At 40.6% G+C, this 26,276-nt stretch overlaps 3 protein-coding genes across 3 annotated transcripts in view; all 3 read right to left on the reverse strand.

Annotated features, from left to right (window-relative positions):
- Positions 1 to 11,505: 11,505 nt before the first annotated feature.
- Positions 11,506 to 12,878, reverse strand: LOC129775939 (ER membrane protein complex subunit 3). The gene is made up of 3 exons (XM_055781228.1): positions 12,595 to 12,878; positions 12,117 to 12,526; positions 11,506 to 12,050 (listed from the first exon to the last, which is right to left on the reverse strand). The coding sequence occupies exons 1-3, from the start codon at positions 12,741 to 12,743 to the stop codon at positions 11,815 to 11,817; spliced, it is 795 nt and encodes a 264-aa protein (XP_055637203.1). The 5' UTR covers positions 12,744 to 12,878; the 3' UTR covers positions 11,506 to 11,814.
- A 7,381-nt stretch (positions 12,879 to 20,259) lies between these two features.
- LOC129775940 (ribosome maturation protein SBDS) lies at positions 20,260 to 21,514 on the reverse strand. Its single transcript, XM_055781229.1, has one exon. It carries the CDS (start codon positions 21,130 to 21,132, stop codon positions 20,374 to 20,376), a length of 759 nt encoding a protein of 252 aa, XP_055637204.1. The 5' UTR covers positions 21,133 to 21,514; the 3' UTR covers positions 20,260 to 20,373.
- Positions 21,515 to 21,880: 366 nt separating this feature from the next.
- LOC129772944 (uncharacterized) overlaps positions 21,881 to 26,276 on the reverse strand; it is a 32,480-nt gene continuing 28,084 nt past the window's right edge. The window contains exons 7-8 of the mRNA XM_055776478.1: positions 23,085 to 23,471; positions 21,881 to 23,025 (exon numbers count right to left, since the gene is read on the reverse strand). Of these exons, the coding sequence (XP_055632453.1) occupies positions 22,075 to 23,025; positions 23,085 to 23,471 (1,338 nt within the window). The 3' untranslated portion in view covers positions 21,881 to 22,074. The remainder of the gene's footprint in view (positions 23,026 to 23,084; positions 23,472 to 26,276) is intronic.

The raw sequence follows: 26,276 nt of genomic DNA on the forward strand, positions 1-26,276 counted from the left end.
CATTTTTTCCATGTCAACATACCAACACACCACGCGTTGAGTGGTGGTGGTGTGGTGTCCGATTCGCTTCTTCTACTCTACGCACTGCCGGTGCTTGGGGTGAAAATGTAAGAGAAACTGTACACCATGTTCAAACATCATGTGAAACATTGGGATTAAACATCGTATGTCCAAACATACCACGAATACAAACATGTCACATTTTCTAACATAGGTACGAAAAAATCATGTTTGTACTCAAACACAAAACTATGAACAGCAGCGTGGACATGTTTATTCCGGACGCAGTGTTTTTTTGTGAAACATGGAAGACTGGTACTAGGTGAGGCCGTTTCGTCACTAAGTTGGTTAGGGGAGCGGTGAAACATATGAAATATGAAAACAGTACGGAAGAAAGCAGAAGGGGAATTATTTGCTTGTAGCGTGAAAGAGACAGACTGACCACGAGCGAGCTTTTGCACTAGCGTATTGTGTTTTGTTTACAAACAAAACACAGTAGACTTCCAAGATGGCTGAAGAGTGGTTATAGCAAGTTGGCCCACCTTAGGATATACTTCTAAGCGCCTTGGTCACAACATTTGTCGATTCATTGAGTCAAATGTTTGAGTCCAACATTCGAGTGAAACGTTGGACGAATCGTGTAGCGCCCGCATACGCAATGGCACAACTTTTTTGACGTATGGCTACGTCAAATGGTGAGGATAGTAAAACAAGTAAAAAATTTGGCGAATAAAGCGAGTATGTTTTTTATACTTTACTCGCTGCTTGCGCTGTGGGGAAAGAGCAAAAGACAAAATGATTGCATACCATTTGGCGATAGTCTCCATAAGGCAAGGCGCAAATTGAGACGCATATAGCGCGAGTAACTTGGCGCGATATAGCGCCTGTTTTTGTGGCTAATGAAAACAGATAGAACGGCGCAAATTGGCCAGATGACGCGAGATGGTGGAGCGCTCGTGAGACACGACTCGCGCGACGCTGTGGCTGAACCACAGTTTCTCGTGCTGGTTATGCCGGTTGTGGTAGTTGTGTTGGTGAACAATCATATAGCGCCGTGGGTTTGACACTGTATGACTGTACTGGTCGGGTGATTGTGTTAGTAAATAAATATATCGCGCAACTCTGTGTTAATCAGTCATTGTATGCGAGTGGCATGTTATTTACACCAAACTGCGACTCAATATGCGCTCCAACACGCTACGTTTGTGGCACGTATGAGTCGTGTTGGTAGTCTCGCGTTCGCTTACGAGCGCTATACGCTTCTCAATTTGCGCCTAGCCTAATAGAGAAGGGCATACCGTTACGAACGAATTAGTTCGCCAAAAAATTGAACGAACGGTCGTTTCAAAAACACGGTAGTTCACCGTAGGACCTGATTCCGAATGAACTGTTTGGGAACGAATGAATTAAAGCTGAACTGAACACATGTAGAAAGCAAATTGCACTGGACGGAATGGATAAATATAACGAGAACGTTTGGAGAGAGGAAAAAGAGGAATACGATATTGTCCTTAACAAGCAAAATGCATGTAACTTATTTTGTTAATAAAGGGTGTGTCACATCAAATTGCATCACGGAAAAAACGCTGTAGAAATTTAATTTTTAGGAATTATATCTTCAGCTTTCGCTTATAATCAGATAAGAGTGTATAGATCACGTTGGCCGTGCTTCACTGTCAATTTTTCGTAAATTTGGAAAAATGTCGTCGAACGAAAAAGAGCGTCGTGAATTAATCCTGTGCACTCATTTCGAGAATCCGGAGTTGTCACATCGGGACATCGGCAAGATGCTGGGAATCGTCCAATCCACGGTCAGCAGAGTACTAAAACGATACTTCGAGAACCTAACCATCGACCGGAAGGTGAAGAACGGAAAAAATGGATGCTCCGTCAGTGAAAAAGATCACAAGCGCGTAGTTAAGCAGTTTAGACGTGATCCGAGAAGTTCGGTCCGGGATGTCGCCAATAAGCTGAATTTGTGAAGTTCATTCGTCCAGCGGACCAAGCAGCGGGAGGGACTGCGAACATACAAGGTTCAGAAGGCTCCTAACCGCGACGAAAGGCAAAACATGGTGGGGAAGACGCGAGCCCGGAAGCTGTCCGAAATGCTGACGAAGCCGCATTGCCTGGTAATGGACGACGAAACCTACGTCAAAGTGGACTTTCGTCAGCTGCCGGGCATGTTGTTCTTCTCCGCAAAGGACAAATTCAGCGTTCCGGAGGAGATTCGCAAGCAGAAACTATCCAAGTTTGCCAAAAAGTACATGGTGTGGCAAGCGATCTGCTCTTGCGGAAAGCGGAGCGCCCCCTTCGTGATGACCGGCACGGTAAACGGGCTGGTTTACCTTAAGGAGTGCCTACAGAAGCGCTTACTACCACTATTGAAGCAGCACGAGGGCCTGACAATCTTCTGGCCGGATCTCGCTTCGTGCCACTATTCAAAGGACGTGTTGGAGTGGTACGAAGCCAACGGGGTCACCTTCGTGCCAAAGGAAATGAACCCGCCCAACGCGCCGGAGCTTCGCACAATAGAGAAATATTGGGCGATTATGAAGCAGGCCCTCCGGAAGAACCAAAAGTTGTCAAATCGGAGGCGGACTTCAAGAGAAAATGGATTTCTGTTCAAAAAAAACTGCAACCTGACGTTGTACAGAACCTTATGGACGGGGTAAAGAGGAAGGTGCGAGCATACGGGCTTGGGCTCGAAGTATGAATAAAAAGAAAATGCCAAAAGTTGTTTAATAGTTTTTATTTTACTGTCTAAAATTTTCAAAAGGATCAGTCTACTGGGCGAATTTCTACAGCGTTTTTTCCGTGATGCAATTTGATGTGACACACCCTTTATATGCTTCATTTTGAATTTAGTCGAGTGAGAAGAATATTTTCACATAGAATTAGCGATTTATAAATAAGAAGCACATTTTTTCCCCAGTAATTATTGTGACTTTACTTGACTGTTGGATTCTGAGGCTTCCTATTTCAATCGTCGCTTTCTACGAGGGGTGCTTAAATTCATACAAACAACTTGCTGATCACCCCTTAAACTTTGCTTCAAATGTCAAAACACAAAATAGAAACAAATCACAAATAAACCAAGTTGTTATCACTATGTCGTGGATATGGAATTGAAATTTAAACATTCCGTTGCGAAGACATCACATACATGGGAAATTGTGAGCATGAAATTACTGCGTTCCGAAGAAAAAGACAAAACAGGAGTGCCATCCTCTCGGAAGTTTTCGAGCATCGAACAGTTTGTGGAAAAGTGGGCGAATCACTCGTTCATTGTTGGATGCAATGAATTCTTCATTGCTGCCAGAAGAAAACTGATTCAGCAAAAATCGAAAGTTACAAATGCTAACGAATCACTAATTTTAGTGCAGATTTTCTTGTACGGAGGTAAATCCGTTACTGAAAATAATCTGCCAGTTTCTCTGGGAATTTAAAATTACATTCATGTGAAAGAGTTTATTTTAATGTTTTCTATCCATGTAACACTGTGACCAAATACATTTGGTTTTGTGATTTTTCAATCAATCGCAATTAACAGGATAGCTTCTGAAGATTATTCTTCCCCATCAGTAGGATATTTCCGTATCCAACATTGGATGCATGAAACCTTGTGCCTCCAACATAACGCTCTCGTTTTCGAAGTCCCCCAAATATTCATTCATTCAGAATGAATTCAGATTCAACTTCAAACAAATGATCTCTAAATCAACGATAGTCCTACGTCACCCTTGCGGTTATACCATAGATATAACCCACTTCCTGTTTTTTTACCATTACCCTTGGAATTAGACAATCTTCTGAGGATCATTTTAGCTTTCTTGCGGTGCATCATTGGTGAAGAGAGTTTTCTTTTTTGAGAATCATCCTTTGTCGAAGATTCTGGTGCAGCCGTAGTGTGATCCTCATCAGAATCAGAGTCCAATTCTTGAGTTGACAAAACCGAAAATTGGTTTTCAACATGAGCGGCTGATGCGGCCTGGAGCATTTCTGCATAAGTCCGCTTGAAGCGTCCTGTGATAGAACGCTTCACTTTTTCGGAGTGCTGTTTGTACCTTGGGCACTCCTGTAATGCGTGAGGATTCTCGCCACAGTGGATACATTTTTCAACTGTTTGTGTACAAGAATCCTCACTGTGTTTTTCACCACATTTACCGCAGCGGAACTTGTTGCCGCAATGGCTGGAAGAATGTCCCAAATTTTTACAGATGGTGCAATTATAGACCCGCGGTACAAACAAGCGCACCGGAAAAAAACACTATCTACTTTCACATAGTTCGGGAGAACACAACCAGCGAAAGTCACCCGAAACGAGTGTGAAGGCTTATAGACTTTTTGGTTGTCTTCCAAAGATGCTGCATGTAGTTACCTAACATCCAGAATCTTCACAAGCTCATCAATTAGCGAGTTTTTAAAACAACCCGATGCTTTTTTCAATTCTTCAACACAAATAAAATAAAGAAAACATTTATCATTTTTGTACTTTTTAAATAAATAACCGATGGATTGAATTTACCGCCAGCAGTATAACCGCATTTTTAAAACATTTGGCATTTTGAAAACACTGTTCCAGCTTGTACTAAAAAGTGGAGGGGCTAAATTCTTGGTTTTTGGCAAAATTCTCCTCTAACACTTTCGACGCCCCGTCGCCCAGATATGGGTGACACTTTCCTCGCTCGAATTGAGTAGGATTTTTAGAAGGTATTTGATAGAATAGGCACCTAAATGTAACTATAGGATATTGTGGGGTACTTCTATCCCACGAAATACGGGAACGCGTTAGCGGATAAACAATATTCTTCGGATTTGTAAGAAAAATAGACCGTACGGTTTGGATGTTTTATCAGAACTAAAATATATTTATATCGGGGTTTACAATAGAGATAGCATTCGATATGCATGATTGTTGTGTGTGTGTAATACAAATGTGTTATATAATAATGGTTATATAATCAGAGAAACTATGTGTAAGGTACACCACAATATGAAGAAAAATAATAAAATCATAACCATAATATTATACTGTTTATACTATACCTTTTATTAATTTATAGTATGAATGGTTTGTACTGCAGTTTTTAGCAAAACCCCTATACTATGACTTTGGCATGTGTTATTGTCATCAATTCGTCTTCAATTGGAAACAAACTGAGCCGTTCATCAAAGTTTACCACTTTGCCCATCTCTACTCCATGCTCTGGTTCCCTTGTTCGTTCTCATATGTGTTTTCGTGACGAACACGGTGAGTCGATGTATATTATGAATTATTCTACATTATCCCCAAAGTTTCGTTTCGGACAGTTTCGGATATCTTATCGCAGTACTAATGATTTTATTCAACCAGCTACACTTCCCTAAAATCACTTGCCCATTCCCGTTTTCCTTTCCTGAAAAAAAAATCACCCATTGGGATCAGTTCACTACAAATATCACAAAGCAGCACTCACGGTCAAAAGATATCTAATCTGCATCACCTGATGATATAATTATTACGAGTCTCTACAGGAAATGTTTGCGACAAGGATAATATCGCCGAGGCAAGCTGGTTATTTAAACTTTAGTTTAAGAGAGAAGCACTGATTGATTCATGACACCTTTCTGCCCATATAAACGTTTTTTTCTTACAAAAACAGTTGCTAACTACTATTAATAAAGACCTATATGTTCTAAGGATACGTAAGAAACAATTCGGGGATATGGAGATGTTGTTTTGAGCGGGCGGGACAATCCGAAAAGTTCGTAATGATCAGTTGCGCCCGATGAAGTGTTCAATATGGTGGGTTCTTTCCGCATTCAGCTAAATTAAAAAGACGGGTGGGTAATGTCGGGGACATAACCGGAGTGACGTAGGACTATACAAAGGGGACAGCTTTTGTTAAATATATATTTTAAATATATTGTTTTATTTTCTTCTCCTACGTGAATACCTACCTATCTACCTGAAAAATGGATTAGTTTTCTGTTTACTCTTTATGAATATGTTGATGGTTCTGAAAAGAACCTTTGGTGTTGTGTTTTTGTTATCACTCGATATTCCCATCTTGTTCGGTTAAACCTTTCTGTTTAGCTATTGCGTTTGCCACTCGCCACAGTTTTCACAGTTGGAAAATTTCTTCCCATCCAGCTTGTGACATGTTGTTCAGTAGATTACATTTGGTGACCGGAATAAATCGCCACAGTAAACAACTGCAACAGAAACAACCGCTTAGAAAAAGTGTAGTAGGCTAGAAATATTTGGCGCGGGAAAAACATCATGTGCCTCACATTTCTATTATAAATTTATTCTCTTGTTCTCGTTTTTCGAAATTTATTCTGAGGACAATGTAATGGGGACGAAGTCCCCATTTGGCGAGGATAAGGAATCGAGGCGGCCCATGCCGCCAAGATGACGCAATCCGAGTCCACCGCCGACCCGCCGTCGGAAGCGGCGGTGTCTCGCACGCAAACCTGGGATCCACTGATTGCCCGGTTAGTTTGAAACATAGGATACGATCCTTTAGCAATGTCCGACCGAGCTCTAGCGAGCGTCGGACGGTATACGTCTGCCCGGGGCGTTACGTTTGCCTGGGGCGATACGTTTGCCCGGTTAATTCTTGTTTTGAAATACAATACCGCGCCACAATATTTATAGCCTACTACACATTTTATAAGCGGTGGTTTCTGTTGCAGTCGTTTTCTGTGGCGATTTATTCCGGGAACCATTACATTTAATGCGACGTGCCGGAGAAACACTTTGCCACTCACTGAAACTCATTGTTGCCTTGATGAGCGCCGAACCGAAGCTGCTCTGTTCTTGATGCGGGTTTTCTGATTGTCGTGAGCAGCTTTGCAAGCCAACTCGAGCACTCCGACGGCCGAAACTCTATAATCGCTGTTAGGTATGCTGGTGCTCCGGGGCCAATCCGTTCGGCCTAGTTACCCTTGCGGAGCAATCAGTGAATGCGACCAACAGGGAACTGGAGACTTGCACGGTTCGAGTGAGACTTTGCCTTTCCCTTAACTTGTCCTCCTTTGTTACGTTCACGATGCCGATGCCGTACAACCACACGGGTTTACGGTTTGAAAGAAAATAAGATATTTTTTTGGGGTCCGCGTGTTTTATACTCTAGCGGTACACACTCACAGGATAGAGACAAATCGGCAGACTCAGCCAGAGGGGCGAGTCCAACGAGACGAACCAATGGGCGTTAAAAGGGAGCGATGGCAAAAAAATACATTCATTACAATTTGTTCGCTCGTTGGATTCACATGCAGGCTAAAAAGGGTCCTTTTCAGGATCACAACATTATCTTCAATCTAAAGAGTTTATTGTTGTGTTATCACTCGATATCCCCAACTTGTTCGGCTAAACCTTTCTGTTTAGCGATTGCATTTGCCACTCGCCACAGCTTTCACAGTTGGAAAATTTCTTCCCATCCAGCTTGTGACATATTTTACAGTAAATTACATTCAATGGCACGTCGCATTACCACCACTCAGTATCGGATTGGAGGTAATTTTAACCTGTAATTGAACATTTGCGATGACAGCGGTACAGTGTCGACTTTCAATGTGGGGTCATAATTTGGACCCTGAACTCTATGTTTACAAAAATGACCAACTAAATATGTCACATTACAGGTCCGTCCAATTAGCTAAATGTCGAGATAAGAGTAAATTACTGTACTTTCAATCTAGAAGCAATTTAAGAATTGATGAAAATCAATAAGCTCAGAACAACTTATGAAAAAATCAATTTGTGTTTTATTATTATTTTGGATAATGTTTTAGAAAGCATTGAACTGTATTTCCTAAACTCTTTTTTGGATGGTTTTAATGGCCCTGAAAAGCGCCTTGTTTTATGGAATGGTTCCAATTTAGAAAACTTAGTACTCGTGGTTTTGAAAAAAAAACCATTTCGAACGCCCTCGATGCCGCCTTGTTCTGTATTTGCCACCAAAGCAGTTTGTATAAAGAACAAACTTTTTTCTTCTGCTACCTGATGCCGTTTTGCGATTGCGTTTGCCACTCGCCACTCGCTGCAACTGCCTGTTGTCTTGATGTCCACCGAACCGAATGTGTTCTGTTCCGAATGCGGGTTTTCTTAGGCAGCGGTTACACTGGATGCAGAAAAGTGATCGCATGAATTGTATGCAATAGTGAAAGTAAACAACCACATTGAGTTGCATTGGTGTGGTTACATTGCTTCCCCTTTGCTTCGTTCGAATTCGTCAGCTTCTATCGAACAAAATTGTTTGTTTCTATTCGTACAATCAAATTTTCGTGCGTACTCCGATCCAAAGTAACCTTAGCCTTATCGTAGCGAGCAGTTTTGCCAGCTAATTCGATCACTTCGGCGGCCGAAACTATATAACGCCGGCTAGGTGGACTGGTGCACTGGTACTAACGCGCTCGGCCTAGCTACCCTTGCGGGGAACTCCAGATCAACACGGTTCGAGCGGGATTTTGCCTTTCCCTTCACTTTTCCTCCTTTACCATGTCCAGACATGGCTGTTTGGGTTGGTTTGTTGATTTGTTGTGATGCGAACCGATGTGGTGTACGGTTTGAATGAGAATGATCGTTACGGAAGGAAGGAAGGTCTTGTATTATAGAAACTTTAAACTTTTGCAGTTCATTCGTCTCTAGCCTTGAGAAAGGCCCTTTGAAAACTCTACTCTATTCTACTCCAGCGCTACCACCTCCACCCTCTTGCCTTGAGAAAGGCACTCGATCCCTCGCCGTCCAGCTCGTCCAGCAACGATGTTGTCTAGTCGGTGTCCACACAAAGAATGATCGTTACGGCAGCGGAGCGGGGATCTTTATGCTGACTGGCTGGCTCGAGAATTACTCATGTGTGAGACTGCGACCAATGTTTCGTTCATTTTTTTCTTTTTCCTTTCCAATCGTGCTTCATTGTATTTCGCTGCTGCTCTGGTTGCCCATTTTGGTCGGTACGATTTGAGGAGCACAAAATGGATCAATCAAAAATGGGCACATAGTGCATTTGGACAATGCTTGATATTTCACAATTATTCAATTATTTATCTCAAGAAAAATGAAATGTTATTCATTATGATAGATGCGTGGATATATTTCCTATCAATTGATGCAAAAACCTTTGCGATCTATTGAGAAATGCTCGAGTTATAAGCGTTCCAAATCTTGCATTTTTTCCTACTTGTTCAGTGCCTAGATTTCCATTTCACCCCCTATATCTTCCAGTTAGACGTAGTCCTACGTCAAAATCATTAATGAAAATTAACTTCTTCGTATCAAACTGGTATTCAATGTGAGTCGAAAACTTTGTTTTCTTCATGTGATATAATAATCTCATACAAAATTTTGGAGATAATTTGATATTATAATGATAAGTTTAGTGGGAAACTAATCTCGTATCCGGATGTCGACACCGTACCGTTGTCATCGCGGATACGTTTCATTCCGTTTGCACCGTGAAGTGTATTCGTAGTGTATTCGAGAATCAGGCCCATTAACTCTTTTACGTACAACATCGAGTGTATCTCGTGGTGCGAATGCATATCACAAGGCGCTAAGATGCGGAATAGTGAAAGCGGAATAAGTGAAATTACTTGATGCTGACTCATCTAAGCGTTTGCATTTGGTCCGGTCTTCTGAAAATTAAATCGTATGCAAATGGGTTAATCCAGATGAACCAGTCATTACTTTCTTAGTAAAACAATAAAAAAGGCACAGGAGGGTTGTGTCCGAGACACGACCGCAGAGTTGACGTAGAATTCCGTTAGGCTATGTGTTGATTTTGGATATTACATTTGAAGAATTACTTCATTACACTCGCAGTTTTGTTTGGTTGTTGGGTATTGTTTGTTCACTCCACCAGTTTTTTTCCGAGTGATGATGACAGAAGGATGGTGAACGGTCGTTGGATTTGGCGTATCAGATAAAAGATACCGAAGTGAAACGAGATATGATGAAAACCACTCGCTGTGATCCTAGACAAGATGCCTCCTGTGTTATGTATGGATGAAATAAAGAAGAAAAATTCACCAATGTAATATAAGATTATTACCAATACCGAACACAAATATTTATTTTTCTCATCAATAAAAACATGTTACTTTAATATAGAGAAAACATATTTAAAATGGAAAAGGTAATTTTCTTTTATAATTTTTACTTTCTGAGTGTTTATTCAACCCAATGCGAATTTCAATTGGACTAACAACAACTAATAGTATATGTAGAGCATATGGGAAATCGCTTTTTCTAATATTTCTTCACTTTTCTAATTTTTCTCGCCGTATAAAATTTTCTTGGTTGAAAATGAGCCTCTTCCGTTAGGATAGAGAGTGAGATTTTTCAATTGTTCGATAGTTAGTTTCATGACATATATTATTTTCTTCAATATAAAAAATTGTTATGGAGTACCGAAATCGATTGGCGCAAAAATTTCATCAATTCATTACGAAATGACTGAGCAATAGCGTTTGAAATTGGACATTTTTCACGATGTGCTTCACTTTCGATTTTCATTTTTTACCCCAATATGTTCCCGAAAGACGTAGTCTTACGTCAATAGTTTCTGTTTCATATCGCGAGTTGCTTAATAATTGAGGGGCTTAGAATGAAATGGGTGTAAGTGATTTGATCGATTTCTCTACATCGACTCTCTTTTGGTCATAACTTAGCTGCAAATACATTCCGTACTGTATTTGGCAATGTGGAAGATAGGTCAGAACCTCATCTATCGGACTCTATAGCAAACTTAAATTGGAACGTTTTTGCAGTTGAGTTATTAACTAAAGAAAAAGTTGATGAAGAGAAATCGATCAAGTCACTTACACCCCTTGCATTCTAAGGCTATGCTTACTTTGGATCGGAGTACGCACGAAAATTTGATTGTACGAATGGAAACAAACAATTTTGTTCAATAGAAGCTGACGAATTCGAACGAAACAAGGGGGAACCAATGTAACCACACCAATACAAATCAATGTGGTTGTTTACTTTCACTATTGCATACAATTCGTACGATCACTTTTCCGCATCCAGTGTCACCGCCGCCTAAGCCCCTCAATTATCCGGAAAACGGGAAGTTCGTACAGCTATCAATCAATTATACGATCATACTTGGAGTCCAATGTGTGAATGAAACAGACAACTCCTTACGTATAGGCGTCTCCGGAGGAGGCCTGGAAGATGGAAAAACTTGTCTCTTAGAACGTAAATAATCCCACACTCAGATAGTTTCTAAATAAAGTCGAATCAAGACGCCATCTTCTAGTATATTTCTCAAAATCAAATTCAAATTCATTCACGTTAAAACTCTTGAGCCATATTGGTCAAGAAAAACAACGACATCTGGCGACAGGTATCGGAGTCCCCTGTGCAGCGAGTGTAACGTTTGTCACGCATTGTTGTTAGTGAAGCTTGAGACAGTGGAATCACACTCTGAATTCCCCCAATTCGAATAGTAAAAAATCACAGAGTCAACTATAATCCATCGCGCTTTTCTTATTAATGGATTATTACTGGAATTTATACTGTTTTGGAATTTATTTAGTATTTATTGAGCTATTGTATGTATCTTTAGTCATCTATTGGACTATCTAAACTCGTGTTCTCGTCGCGATCTCGCTCTTAAAATCTCTCGCCGTGAAATGCTTTGATATAAACGTAATGTGTGAAATAAATACGATATTAGCAACATTTATGAACGGAAAGGGAAAATGCTTGTGAAATTCAAACAGCGATATGCTCAGACTAATCACTATTCTTTTCTCCTAAAGTGAAACAACAATTTGCATTAGTCTACTACCCCTTACTGCCTATTGCTAAGCCAAAGGTTAATTCCTAAGAGCACCATCCTCCCGACTGTGATGCTGGTTGACAGCATTAGAGCCCTCAACAGCGGACGCGGACGAGGCAGCCAGCAGTTCTGCTTCGACATTGGCCAACGCATTCTGGTACTCTGTAATTTCTAGCGCCTCCCACTCCGCTTTGAATGCTGCTTTGGGATCCTGTGGCATGGCCACTGCAGCGCCCGACATCTGGTCCTGCATCGATTGGGTCTGATCCGCGGCTACAAATTAAGCAAAAATATGCAATTTTTACCACAAAGGGTTGAGATGCACTATCCAATTCGTACCATTATTCTCTCCCAGGACCAAAGTGTAAATACTCCTCAGACCAAACACATTCAGAAAATACCATGAAGCGGATGAAACCCAAGCGGCATCAAGTGAGGCCAGCTCGATCCCCCGTTGCAACATTGGTTTGAAGCGCAGCGTCAGTGGGAATGGTACCTTCGTCGTGACAAATCCGGAAAACATCCAATTAATCCAGCCACCGATCACAATCATCGGCAGAACGTTGATAAAGTTGCCCTTGACCAGATCCGACAGCATAGCGGTGGAATTCGGGCTCGGAGGGGCTCGTTTTTGCGTCTTGAAGTACCCAGATTCCTCATTGTTAAAGTAATGCCTTCGCATGACGAACGATTGCGGGGTCAGATATTTGCCATTCTCCCGCAGCAGACGGGCGCGGATCATTGCTTGGCTGTTCAAAAACGTATCAATTTTGATTATAGAACATAAATTGAACAAATATCCAAGAACGTCACTCACCTGTCCTGGATCTGGGTCAATTCCACCTTCTTCTGTGAAGAAATCAATATCGAAAAATAGTGCCGTATAATGCCTACCAGGAATGTGATAACTACGATCGGTAGAAACACCCAACCTCGAATGTTGGGATCAATTAACAACTCGGCCATCGCTTGGCTCAATTAAGCTGCCCTTCACACGATTGATAACTCTAAACAATTTCAATTGAGAAAATCTAATTCCACCACGATTTTCGCTACTGAACTGATGTGGTTGGAGAAAAATATTTTTTGACAAATCAGTGTTGACACGGTTGACACATGCTGCCCTTGCTGCTCTTTGAACCAGTCTACCATTTCGCTCAAAAACTCATTGGTGGAGTGTTCAAGCCATCAAACGTCACAATCTCTGCAGCAGTGTCGGTTTGTAAACAAATACCAGAATTGTTCTTCAGCTAATTTAGCTGCCTACAGGTGAGTTTGAATTAATTTAGGAACCTCTAGGCATCCGCATCAGTGAGAACATTTCCCGCGATGCAAATTGTGCTGTTTCAACGAAACAGCATTCGAATTTTTCAAAGATAATTCCTGTGCGAAGAGTGGTTTTTGAAGCGGTCGAATTCATACGGCAAACAGTGATGCCAATATGAGTGAATCCCGAATCACTTCATGATTTAAATTATTTTCAGGCCAATCCGACATTCCAAATAATCACAATGATGGAGAAAGAAAATAAAAACTCAAACGAAACCAGCGCTCGCAAACCTTCGGGGCGGGACCTTCAGTCGCTCCCTACCCGCCAGTATCTGGACCAGACCGTGAACCCCATTCTACTGCAAGGACTGAAAGCGCTCGCCAAGGAAAGACCCCAAGATCCGGTGCAATATCTGGCAAATTTCCTGCTCAAGAACACAACGCGCATGGAGGAATCCGCTGCACCTGAGGAGGGATAGACAAATTTTCAATTTTGCAACAAAAATGTTAGTGCTTGTGTAATGTATCTGTGTGATTATTTCTCAAATTCTATTAATAAATGCTAAAATACAGGTAGCGCTTATTTTTCGCTTTCAAATTCCTGAAATATGGATATGTTAGGTGTGCAACTTAATTCGTTTCATTTCCACAAAATCGCTCAAGGTGCTACAAAAAATCGACGACGTAGATTTTCCAATCAAATATTGGGACCTATTATAGAAATCGAGGCGATAATAATTTTGCTCGTTAGCCCTATTTTACTATTACAGATACCGAGCAATTCGATAGCATCCAACGAGTATTAGCTATCGGTGCAGCTTTCAGAATTTTTCGACTTGTTTGGTTTGTAGCATACTTTCAAAAAATGATTCTACTTTGATTTGCGTCTCTGATATTCACCTTTGAGAAACATTTCAGACCGGCCTAAATATATGCAATCACAACACATGAAATTTGAGCTCGGTACGAGATTATCTAGATTGACAAAATACGAGATCTTGCTCGATATCGATTTATGGGCCCTATTATAGAAATCGAATCGAGGATTCGATGCAATCACAGCAAAAATTACAATCACTACATAATAGGGCTCATAAATCGAATCGAGGATTCGATACAATCACTATCACACCGAGCGAAATCTTCATGTGTTGCGATTGCATATATGCAGGCGTTTCCGAAATGTTTCTCAAAGGAAAATATCTGGACGCAAACCAACACACAAAAAAATTGCTCAGTCATTTCATGATAGATTGATGAAATTTTTGCGTCAATCGATTTCGGCACTCCATAACAATTTTTTATATTGAAAAAAATAATATTTGTCATGAAACTAACTATCGAACAATTGAAAAATCTCAACCTCTATCCTAACGGAAATACCCACTTCTGATTGGACAAGATTTACGACACATGCGGCGGGTCCCTAACAGAGACATCAAAAGCAAGCTGCCTGGGTTGAATCGGAATTGCAAATACATGAAAGTAGGGGGAGCTTTTGTTCCTACCGAAATGTGTTCCCGAAAGACATTAAAACCAAATCATTATCAAAGTGTTTAACGATGTAATTCTTCAAACAAATCCAAAACCAACAGATAGTCCAACGGAATCCTACGTCAACTAGGCGGTCGTGCCTCGGACACAACCTTCCTGTGACTTTTTTAGCAAAACATTTTTAGACAGGAAATTCGGTTGATAGTAATTCAAAGAATATGATAAAATTTACTTATGAAGTTATATGTATCTTAGAAGAAACACTTACTTTCTGTCATTCTGAACCAAGACGCATTGATGGTCTCATTGCATTAAGCTCCTCACTGGATTCCTCCCACTTTTCCTTAACCGGGATTCTGTTTGAACCGCCTCCACAAATACCTCGAGCAATGTTTACATTCGCTTTCATTGGTTCAACGAGTCCTTCAAACTGGTGGTGATTTGTCTGTCCACTCATTTTCAGCCACTGAAATATGCGCTGGAAGTAAGTTCTGCATTGTAAATTATAAAATCTATATATATATAAAAATGCATTTCTGTCTGCCTGTCTGTCTGATTCTTATGGACTCGGAAACTACTGAGCCGATTGACATGAAAATTGGTATGCAGGGGTTTTTGGGGCCGGGGAAGGTTTTCGTGATAGTTTGAGACCACGCCCCTCTCTCTTAGGGGGGGGGTTGCCTGCCATACAAATGAAACACAAATTTCTGCATTACTCGAGAATCAATCAAGCAAATGAAACGAAATTTAGCCTGTGGAGGTTTTAGGGTGCAATAAATGTTTCTATAATGGTTAGACACTCCACCACCCTCGTTAAGGGGGGGGCTGCCATACAAATGAAACACAAATTTCTACATTACTCGAGAATAATCTGATATTATAATGATGAGTTTTGGTAGAAGTACTAGGATTTTTTTAGTAAAATGTAAATTCAACGGGGTCGATTAGAAGATCAATCAATGAACAGTTCTGCGATTGCACTCATGAACTTACGCTTAGTAAGAAAACGTGAATGTTTGAAGGTATTGATAACAAAAACAAATTTTGGGCGAGACGAAGTTTGCCGGGTCAGCTAGTCTATATAAATAAAAATGTAAGGCAAAATCTGTTGGTAAGCGGAAAATCCGAAGAAGGGATAATCCGATTTTAGCCTCCTGTATTTTGTTGTATTTGTCTCTTCCCGTAGATCAATATAGCGGAGAGAAAAATCGGAAAATCCTGAAGGAAGGTCGGAAAATTCGGAAAATTGAATTCCCACATGTTCGAAAATTACATCATAATAAGCGTTCATAGTTCATTCGATATTTGCGCTATCGAAATTGATCTTTTCGTAAGTGGAAATGGATTTTCAGGCGAAATAACGCATTTCCATATCTTATATCTATAAATAAAAATGGAAGGCCAATTTTGTTGGTAAGCGCAAACCCGAGGAAGGAATGGTTCAATTTGAGTCATCTATATTTCGTTGTATTCGTCTCTTCCCGTAGATCAATACAGCGGAGATAAAAATCGGAAAATTGAATTCCCATATTTTCTACAATTAGCTAAGCGTTGTTAGTCCATTTGATGTTGGCGCTAACGAAATTGATTTTTGTTCGAAAGTGGAAAAGGATTTTAAGACGGAATAACGCATTCCTATATCTTCTATCTATATAAACAAAAATGGAAGGTCAAATATGTTGGTGTGCCCTAAACCCGAGGAAGGAAAGATCCAATTTGAGCTGTCTTTATTTTGTAAAGCCGGGTTCAGACGGTGCGAGTAAGCATACGAGTCGATCTAGTCAGTTACTGCAGTGCAGCTACTCACACCGTGTGAACACATCATGCCAGTTAGTGTCATGTGTGATTCGGCGTGCGAGCTACTTCAAAGTTTTTTGAATTTACTCGCACTCGCATCCCTCAAAACGTCAAAAAACAGAATTTAGCGTTCGAATCAGGGATGCCAAATGTAAACAAATGTCTCTATTTTTAAGATATTTGAAAATATGCGAAGATATTTATAGACTTGAAAAATATTGGAAAAACAAATAAAACCCTAATAGTTTCTAAACGGAATCGTTGTTATTTTGTTTGGCACACTGGCGGGGCACGTTTTCTTATTGAGACAGTTTTATTGGGAATCTAAATATAAAATCATCATCGGGCACAATTTTCATTCAAAATTCACTCACAACTTGCAAAAAAAAGTATTGTTCTAAGAAACAGAATACATATTCGATTTGAAAAAAGTATATTTTCATTCATTATTTTAGTTTTTGAGACGTATTTATTCCTCCGGCGAATCTACTATCATTTTCATTTCACAAATTGGTACACGAAGCTGCTGTCAACGCGAAGTAAATCAAATTTTGAAAAATCTTTTAGACTGCCATTTGTAGCACCACATACTTTCGGAATTAATTAAGCTATGGATGCTTTCGAGGTTCTAAAAAATAGCGACAATAATCTGATATATATTCCATATTCCAGAAGAAAGGCACATCATTTCTAGTTTCACTCATGAGTGTATATTGGCGTTGTATTTGTGGAGCAATTAAATCCAACAGTTTTTTCACTTTTTCAGGTGTTATTTCCAACACTGCTCTGTACTCTCGGGGATCATCATCGTGGAGTTACTCCAGTATTGTATTTGTTACTCCTTTTCTTTGCATCCAATTCCTGGCCCGAATCCTTTTTTCTTTCTGCTTTTTTCGGATAGTACCCTCAGTTCAAAGAAATTCAGCACAAAGTATTTGTAAACACGGCCAGCGTGTGTCTCGCGATAAAATTTAAAATTGTGTAATGATAAATTCAACTGAAAACCTAAGCCGAAAACAGCCAATAAATAAGTTGATTTCGGATCAATCATCTGTCAAATTCGGACCTGATTGCTGTTTCTGACTATTTGATGGACATTTGAAAAATCGTCTGGCATCTCTGGTAAACCCGTACTTAGTATCTAGTTTCTTGTCAGCAGCTCACATTGTGTGAACGGACAAGGCGAGTCAACCATTTGTCAAGCGAGTTCACCGGGTCAGTAGCTGCTCGTTGTGAAGTCAGCTACTAGCAACGTATAAATGGGCCTTAATATTCTCTGTATCAAACATGTATTCCATGCAACGGAGATACATTGTATTTCCAAATGCTTGAAGAATCTTGAACGAGAATTGTGTCTGAAAATAATTTTGCTAGACAATTTATAGTACAAGGAAATTGTAAAGGCTCAAAAGGTAATCAATCAATGAAGAGTTCAGTGATTGGACTCACTAACGTTCACTTAGTAAGAAAACATGGATGTTTGAAAGTATTCAAATCAAAAAATGTATTTTGGGCGGGACGAAGTTCGTCGGGTCAGCTAGTGATTAATATAAATAATGCTGGATTGAACACTTACGTTGTATAAACTATTCTGGCAGCACCGTAAAACAAATACTTATCAAAACAAACGAACATGTATTGCAAATTGTATATATTTGAGCGTTTCTGAAATGTTTCCCAAAGGGAAATATCAGAGACGCAAACCAAAACAAAACAATTCTCTGAAGTGAACCAACCAAACAACTCGAAAAGTTCTGACACTTGCATCGATAGTTATCACGCTCGGTTCTATAGAATTGCTCGATTTCTATAATAGTAAAATAGAGCTAACGAACAAAATTCTTATCGCCTCGATTCTTTTATAGGGCCTTATAATTCCAGATTTTACTCGGTGTGATAGTGATAGTAATTGTATCGAATCCTCGATTCAATTTCTATAATAGGACCCTGTAACTTCTTTGCTGCTGCTGATACAATTCGTATGATTTTTAGTTTGCTTCTCTTTCGGGATTCCTTTTGTTGGTAGTGTAAACTGCTTCACGGTTCGAAATATATTGAATGCTCCTCGCTACTACTACTAAAAGGTTTTTGTTCAGATTTTCTTAAATCTAATACAATTTTTTTTTGGTTTACATGTAAATTTCTCAGCTTTGGGGGCCCGGCAACATTGTTTAGATTATTTTTTATTTTACAATTTGTGACTCAAATCTAACTTTCATTTGATCCCAGAGAGAGGGATATTATTTTAATTCAGAAAAAAATATAACCTACCTAACTACAAGACTAAATCAAGATATGGGACTAGCGACACTAACAACAACCTAGACGTTAGGCTCGTAGAGACTCACCATAGAATGACCAAAATTGTGAGAATCCACAAAGTGTTGACCAAGCGCATTAGCCTTTTCAGCAGATGTAATTGTCAGAGATGGGATGGAATCTGACGATCGGAATGGATCGCAGTTTGTTTTTTAAAGATATTGGCAGTTTTGCAAACTCTGAGAGAGAGCGAATATGTTCTGAAAAATATTTATTTCTGAGATCCACCATCGTGGCATTGATTATTTTCTTGAGACGGCATTTAGGACGCCTCCAATTATGAAAGTCTGTTTGATGATATCGTTTCGAAGAAATGCTCGGTACGTCCGGGACTGATCGTACCGCTTCATTTTATAGATTTGAACTGAGTTGAGTCCATTCTTCACGAGTTCGGCCGATAGGTCCTGATGTCCACATCGTGGAGAGCGCAGAGTACCACCTTGAGCGGTTTTTCGGTCTCGATGTCGTTTGAGAAATACTTACAGTTCTGTTGTTTCAGCACCTCCGGGACGGCCTAGTACTGACTCATGGCAGGGACCATCAACTTGAAACCCTCCGCGCTACGGTGGAAGGTGCTTCAGACCCTTCTCGATAAAAGAAACAATTCGAGTATGGAGCCCTTCGCCAGACAGATCGGCGTCGGGCTTGGTTCATGGGTACTTAGACGTCCAGCGCGAGCGAACTCACATTTTACTTTTCTTTACCAGACGCTACTTATTGAGAGCAAGCGAAAATACGTCTTTACTGCTCGACACAATCAATCAATGCTCCTGTACAGTTCTTGTTTTTTAAGGGGCTTTAACCGGAAGGTCATTCGTCTCTGAACCAGTGCTCCTCACTGCTAAACTGACTTTTATATATTTTTGACTGGCTAATGAATGACGTTTTGATTTTTCAGAGGTTTGGAAACGCATATTTGATAAACTTAAACTAGTGCCGAATAAACTATCTGAGTTTGAAGCATCTAGTTACAACAAAAGCCACAACTTGAACTAAGCTCTCGGCCTTCGGAAACATGTGATATGCGTGAGGCACTTCAGCAGAAAATCGATCACATACGCATATTTGATTACACAAGCCTGTATTCGTATTGAATGAGTAGCTGGGAGAGCAGAGATTGCTTGTATCAATCGACCATCCAGATTGCGGGATTTTCGTTCAGATGTTGCTTGTTATTTTCAAATTGTTCAATAGTTCGCTCCATAAAATATGTAATTTTTTTGTTTGCAATAAATTGTTATGGAGTGCCCGGATTAATTTATGCAAAAAGGACGCGTAAATCCACCAGGAAATGCCTGAACGATAAGCGTCAAAAAATTGACAATTTTCGCATTGCGACCGGCTATCCGTTTTTCAACTTGCACCGGCAATGTGTTTCCGAAAGACGTAATCCTACGTTAAAAAACATACGATATCATTAATCGCATTGCAAAGATTGGACAAATCGAAATGTTGATAAGAATGCAATTAATTACGAGTATCAGAATAAGAAATGGGAATTAGTATTCAGAAAAAACAGTACAAGAATTCATGGAAATACTTGTTCCGAGTACAAAACTAACTTCAAGAAGAAATTTCGGACAATTAATCAATTTAGACAAAATAATAAAAAATTTGGTCTTTTATTAGTAGCAAAAATATAGCATTTAATTACCGCAAATTAACGAACGTAATTTTTAATCAGAAACAACAACAAAAAGTTAACACGCAATAAGATCTACTCTAGTACTTCTTCTCCTTCTTTGATTTCCTTCAGGTTCAGTACTTCCAAAACGCCGTTACCTTTCGTTTCCTTCTGGATTATCTCGTCTATCTCTCGGTAATGTCCAGGATTGATCAGACAAATCAGCACAAGTTTGTCTCCTTCGGTTTCCTCGCCTTCCAGTGGCGAACACAACTTCACAATTTTATCCTTCAGGCGCTTCGCTTCCTTCCGCGGCAATGTAACTTTCAGTCGCATCTTTGCTCTCTCCAACGGAATTGTCGCCTGCAGAAGTTTTATCACCTCCAAGGCCTGCTGCTTCGCATTTCGATTCGGCTTAATCGAGTAGTGAATATCTCTGATTGATTTCTCGATAATCGACACCGGATAGGGTCGCTTCGTTTCCGGATTGACACACCGGTCGGCAACGTTTGTCGCAATCTCCCTAAACATCGCTTCCAGCTGGTCGTGCCGTTCCTTCTCCGAAATCTGCAGCTCTCCCTTCGCCAAAATTTCCTTGCAAATCTCGGTGATGTCATCTTTCCCGAATGCCTTCAGCAGGTCCTCCTTTTTCGCGACCTCACCCTTGGACACATTGGTGAAAACCGATGCCGACTGGAGCACCTCATCGAGATCCTTCTCGGCGCCGGTACGCCACGAGACGACCTTGTTTTTGTAGCAAGCAATCTCGAAACGTTTGCCGGCCTTTTTGATTCGCACTACGGCCACATTCGTAAGTCGGATCTGATTTGTAGGAGTGAAAATTTTCGGCATCCTGCACCGCTCTGGGGTTCGAAACTGTGATGTGTTTATTATTTGTTTTTCTGAAGGAAATCGTGTTTAGGGAGGTACCAAACGATAACCGCTGTGAACACTCTGAGCGACATCACATAGGTGTCTATTCAAAAAATAAGTTTTGGAGCAGATATCGGTGAAACCTTTTTTCTCCAGGCAGTTGATTATTCGACTTATCATCTATTTGACACTCGCACTAAAAACATTCCCCACGAGGGCAAAATAGGCATTATGAAGAAAGCCGGGGCAAATTGAAACGGTTTCTACGAAGTTCAACTTGAAAATTATTTTTAACCCTTAAACGGGCCGTGAGAACTAGATATGTAATCAATTACAAAACTTTTTTTTTCAATATGCAAAACAGTTAAAACATTGAAAAAATTGGTGGCAGTATAGTGGCAAAATCAACAAAACTTAAAAAAATTGTCAATGTTTGTGAACATAACACTGCACGCTATTTTATACGTGTGAGTAATTCTCGTGTGCGATACAAAAAAAATCTAGCTGCTAAATCACGTTGAACCTAAACATCGAAACATGCATAGAGAAACGATTTTTGAGAGGAGTCACTTCAATATGCAATGAAGTCCATTTGACGGGGAAGAATGAAATGAGATAGTCGAGTCGTATAGTGAGATAGCAACTAAACGCCAGAATGACTGTTGAAACATGTTGACGGAGAAACTGCTGGAAGAAGCCAAAACTCATCCCCAATTGAATACGAATGTGAATTTCTTCATAGTCCCTTGACTATCCTAATTCGAATATGATTTTGTTGAGCATTGTTACTCATTAGATTTGACATCGAATCATTCAACTTAATGAACAAATACAGGCGGACTATATCCGAGCAAGGACTTTCGTAGAATGATTTCACTTGTCTTTCATATCTTGTACCATACACATGTAAATGTTAGAAAATCACTTTAACTCAAACTCGATCCGTTGCACTATAAATTCAACGCCATTGTGAACTACGCTAACAGCCGGTGTGAGCGTAGCTTCTGTCGTAGAACGAATCTCCTCATCAGCCTTCACAACACTGTCCCCCTCCTGCTCCTCCCTCTCCTCCTTGGGCTTTCTTTTTCGAACTTCCAGCTTGTGAAAATGTGTCAAGTGATGCCGCAATCCTGCGTGTTGTTTGAACTTCTGGTCCTCACAAAGATCACACTTGAATTTGTACGTTTCGCCGTGAATGTAGGAATGCGACTTGAGGTTACTTTTCTTGGTAAACTCCTGCCCACACACAGGGCAGGTATGAATTTTCACCGTTTTCCCAATCATCGGATGGTTTGGATGTTCCTTGGTTTGGTGAATGACGAGTTCGATCTTTTTGTAGAATATTCTATCGCAGACGACACACTTCATCTCACGTTCCACCGAATGGGTGGCCAAGTGCCTCACTAGCGGTGCCTTGGTGTGAAACTCACGATCACAAATTTCGCACCGAAAACGTTTAACGCCCGTGTGAAGCCGTTTGTGGACGCGCAAACTGTTTGCATATTTGAAATCTTTGTTGCAAATATCACAGCTGAACACTGTTTCCACGTGCAGTGCCTTGTGACATCGCAACGCACTGGGATACCGAAAAACCGACGGACACTGGTCGCACTTGAAGGGCTTCTCGTCCTCGTGCTGCTTGGTGTGAACCTTCAAGTCCTGGCTGTACTTGAATTGCTTCCCGCAGAGAGGGCAAACCAACCGCTCGTGCAGATGCTCCGCTCTTTTGTGACTTTCCAGATAGCATCGATAGGTAAATGCTTTGGGACATTCGTCACATTTGTACCGTTGGAATGCCTCATGTGTTCCCCGATGGACGACCATTGAGGCCGCAGTTGCGTACGATTTTCCACAGAGTTCACAGATGAAAGGCTGAAATAAGAAGTTCGATATAATTTTTCCGTAGGAACCGTATTTGCATGACCACTCACTCCATTATGTCCTCTCATATCCGGATGGACGGATGACTTATGTTGTTTCAGTGCGATCCGCCCCTTGAATGAATCACCACAAAATGGGCAAATCATTTCCCTCCTAGCATAAGAGATTTTACGCCGATTTTTCTCATCTTTTTGTTTCTCATCCACAACACGACGTCTTCGTCTTCTAGTGTACGACCGCTTTTTCACATTAGGGTTATCACTAATCTCGTCGGATGATCTCATATGCCGATCGTCTTCGGGCGAGGAAGATTTTTCAAATTTATATTTCGACTCTGTTTGTTCTTCTTTAATGATTGAAGTTTTCATTTCCTGGGAATTATCAAGACTATCACTCGATTGCTTCACTTGAAAACCTCGTCGTCTGGATAATAGATTCTAAAAGTCACATTTTGCCTTAAAACTTGATCGTTCTATGAGAAATATCGTGACCGGAAAAAATCGCCAAGACCACAACTGTAACAGGAACAACCGCTCAGAAAAAAAGTATGATGTCACATGTAGACTAAAAATATTTTTTTTTATCTGTATTATAGTGACTTTCAACTCATTTGGCTGGTTCGTCACTTTTACTTCCATTTTTGGAAGAATGTCGGGAGTGAGAATTGAACTCGTGACCTTTAGCGTGAGAGGCATGGATGTTACCACTACACCAGATCGCCTCCACAGACTAGAAATATTGTGGTGCGGAAAAAAACATCATGGGTATCAATGCTTCACAGAAAAAAGCGTAATATCGACTTTAAATAATTTCTTTTCCGCGTATTCGTTTTTCGAAATTCATTCTGAGATCAATGTAGTGGGGGCGAAGTCTCCATTCACCTAGGATAAAGAATCGAGATGGGCTAAGCAGCCAAGATGACGCGATCCAACTCGACCGCCGACCCGCCGTCGCAAGCGGCGGTCTCTCGCATGAAAAGCTGTGCATGTTCCCTGTGAGACTCAAACGATTCCAACAGCTCACCTGTCTATGATTATCCAGAGCTGTCGTCGATCGATAGTATCAATCCGGCTTGATAACTTCCCACAAATCTGTTTACTATTGATGATAGACGGCGAAAGAGGATCTGAGACAGAATTTTGTAGGTACCATTCAGGATTGTGATGGCACGATAGTTCCCACAATCCAGCTTGGCTTTTGCAGATCTTCCGTTGATATCGATCTTTCTATGAAGGACGAAACTCGAGACATTTCAGACCATCTTCGATCGTCGTTAACCCCTAATATTTTCGCTTCAAAATATAACCATATCAACTCTTCAAGAATGTTTTTCACTGATGGTTCAAGAATCAACGGATCCACTGGTTTTGGTATCTTTAATGAACATTACACTAGCTTTCATAAACTTGAAGACCCTTGTTCAGTGTATGTTGCCGAACTGGCTGCAATATATCACGCAATTAAGACCATTGAGTCCATACCACCTGATCACTATTTTGTTTTCTCGGATAGTCTTAGCAGTATACAAGCCATTCAATCCTTGAACCAACAGACGAAAGCATCATATTTTCTTATCGAAATTAGGAATGCATTGAATTTTCTTGTTGATACAAGTATTCGAATCACTTTCATTTGGATTCCTTTCCATTGCTCTATTCCTGGTAATGAGAAAGCGGATACACTCGCAAAGATGGGTAGTATACAGGGCACAGTTTTATAAAGACAAATAACGTATCGGGAATTCTTCTCCATTTCCCGACAACAGTCACTCACCAGTTGGCAAAACCATTGGAACAGAGATGAGCTTGGGAGATGGCTATACTCTATTATCCCCAAAGTTTCAACGAAGGCCTGGTTTAAAGGGTTAAATCTTGACAGAAATTTTATTAGAACTATGTCCAGATTGATGTCCGATCATTCCGCGCTAAATGCGCATCTCATCCGCATAGGTTTTGCTACTAACAATTTATGCAAATGTGGTCAAGGATATCATGACATCGAGCACGTTGTTTGGTCATGTAATGAATTTTGCAATGAAAGGATTAAACTGATTGCCGATTTAGAGGCTCAAGGAATACACTCACCCATGCCAGTTCGCGATATCTTAACTACTCGCGACCCTAATTTTTTGTTCCCCATATATGCCTTCCTAAGAAGCGCTAATATTATTATTTAGGTCGCATCTCCTACTCCCACTGTCCATTCTCCCTTCCTTTCCTATTACGCAAGCAGAACTTAGTACCCGTAGAGATAAGCTCATTACAGCAGCTATTAACATAACAAGGAGGCACTCATTATCAAAGGATACCGTTGCTACATCAACTGGCGATGTAGTTGTTACGACCCACCACAGGCACTGTTCCAGACAAGGATAATACCGACGAGGCAACGAAGGAATAAATTATATTTTTTTATATTGCACTGTAGTTGCACTGTAGTTTTAGCTAATTAGACTTAAGTTAATAATTATGTAGTTATAATATATTCAAATAGTTTTAAAATGTATTGCTTGATGGTGGCTCTTTATATACTTGAGCCTAATTAAATCAATAAAGGAAAAAAAATCCAGCTTGTCATCTTTTTTATAGATGGGGCAGATTACCCCGTCCGTCCACTCCCCTCGTAGCTGTTCTGTGTCCCAGACTACCAACCGGTGCATACACTCTACTAGTTTTTCCCGGAACTCTCTGGAAGAGCTCCGCCATCCTTATCAGCTGCTTTATGGTTCTTTAGCTGATTAATGACCTCCTTAACTTCACCCATCGTCGGGGGTGGTACGTCGTCGGTGTTCACTGCACCGGTGTATTCCTAATCAACGCCATCTTGGTCTCCTGTCTGCACGCTGTTCAGATGTTCATCGTAGTGCTGCCTCCACCTTTCAATCACCTCGCGTTCGTTCGTCAAGATGGCTCCTTCCTGCACATTTCGGCCCGCCTTTGTGCGAAGCGTTTATTTTCGTAAAGAACTTCCGCGATTCTCGAGTACGACACAGTTTTTCTCTTCCAGGCGGCGCTTTTTTTCCGAAAGAGATGTGTTTGCTCCCTTCGCTTCAGTTCCACGTTTTGTCGAGTCACTCGTTGCAGCATGGCTGCGCGTGCTGCATTTTTTTCGTTTAGGAGCGCTCAGCACTCGTCATCAAACCATTCGTTCCGTTGTCCTCGTTGTTCATACCCGATGACGGTTTCTGCTGTGCTAATTGTTGCTTTCAATGTGTTCCAGCATTCATCGAGGAGAGTTCTTCT

The sequence above is a fragment of the Toxorhynchites rutilus genome, chromosome 3 (genome assembly GCF_029784135.1).
Source record: "Toxorhynchites rutilus septentrionalis strain SRP chromosome 3, ASM2978413v1, whole genome shotgun sequence".
NCBI classification, from domain to species: Eukaryota; Metazoa; Arthropoda; class Insecta; order Diptera; family Culicidae; genus Toxorhynchites; species Toxorhynchites rutilus.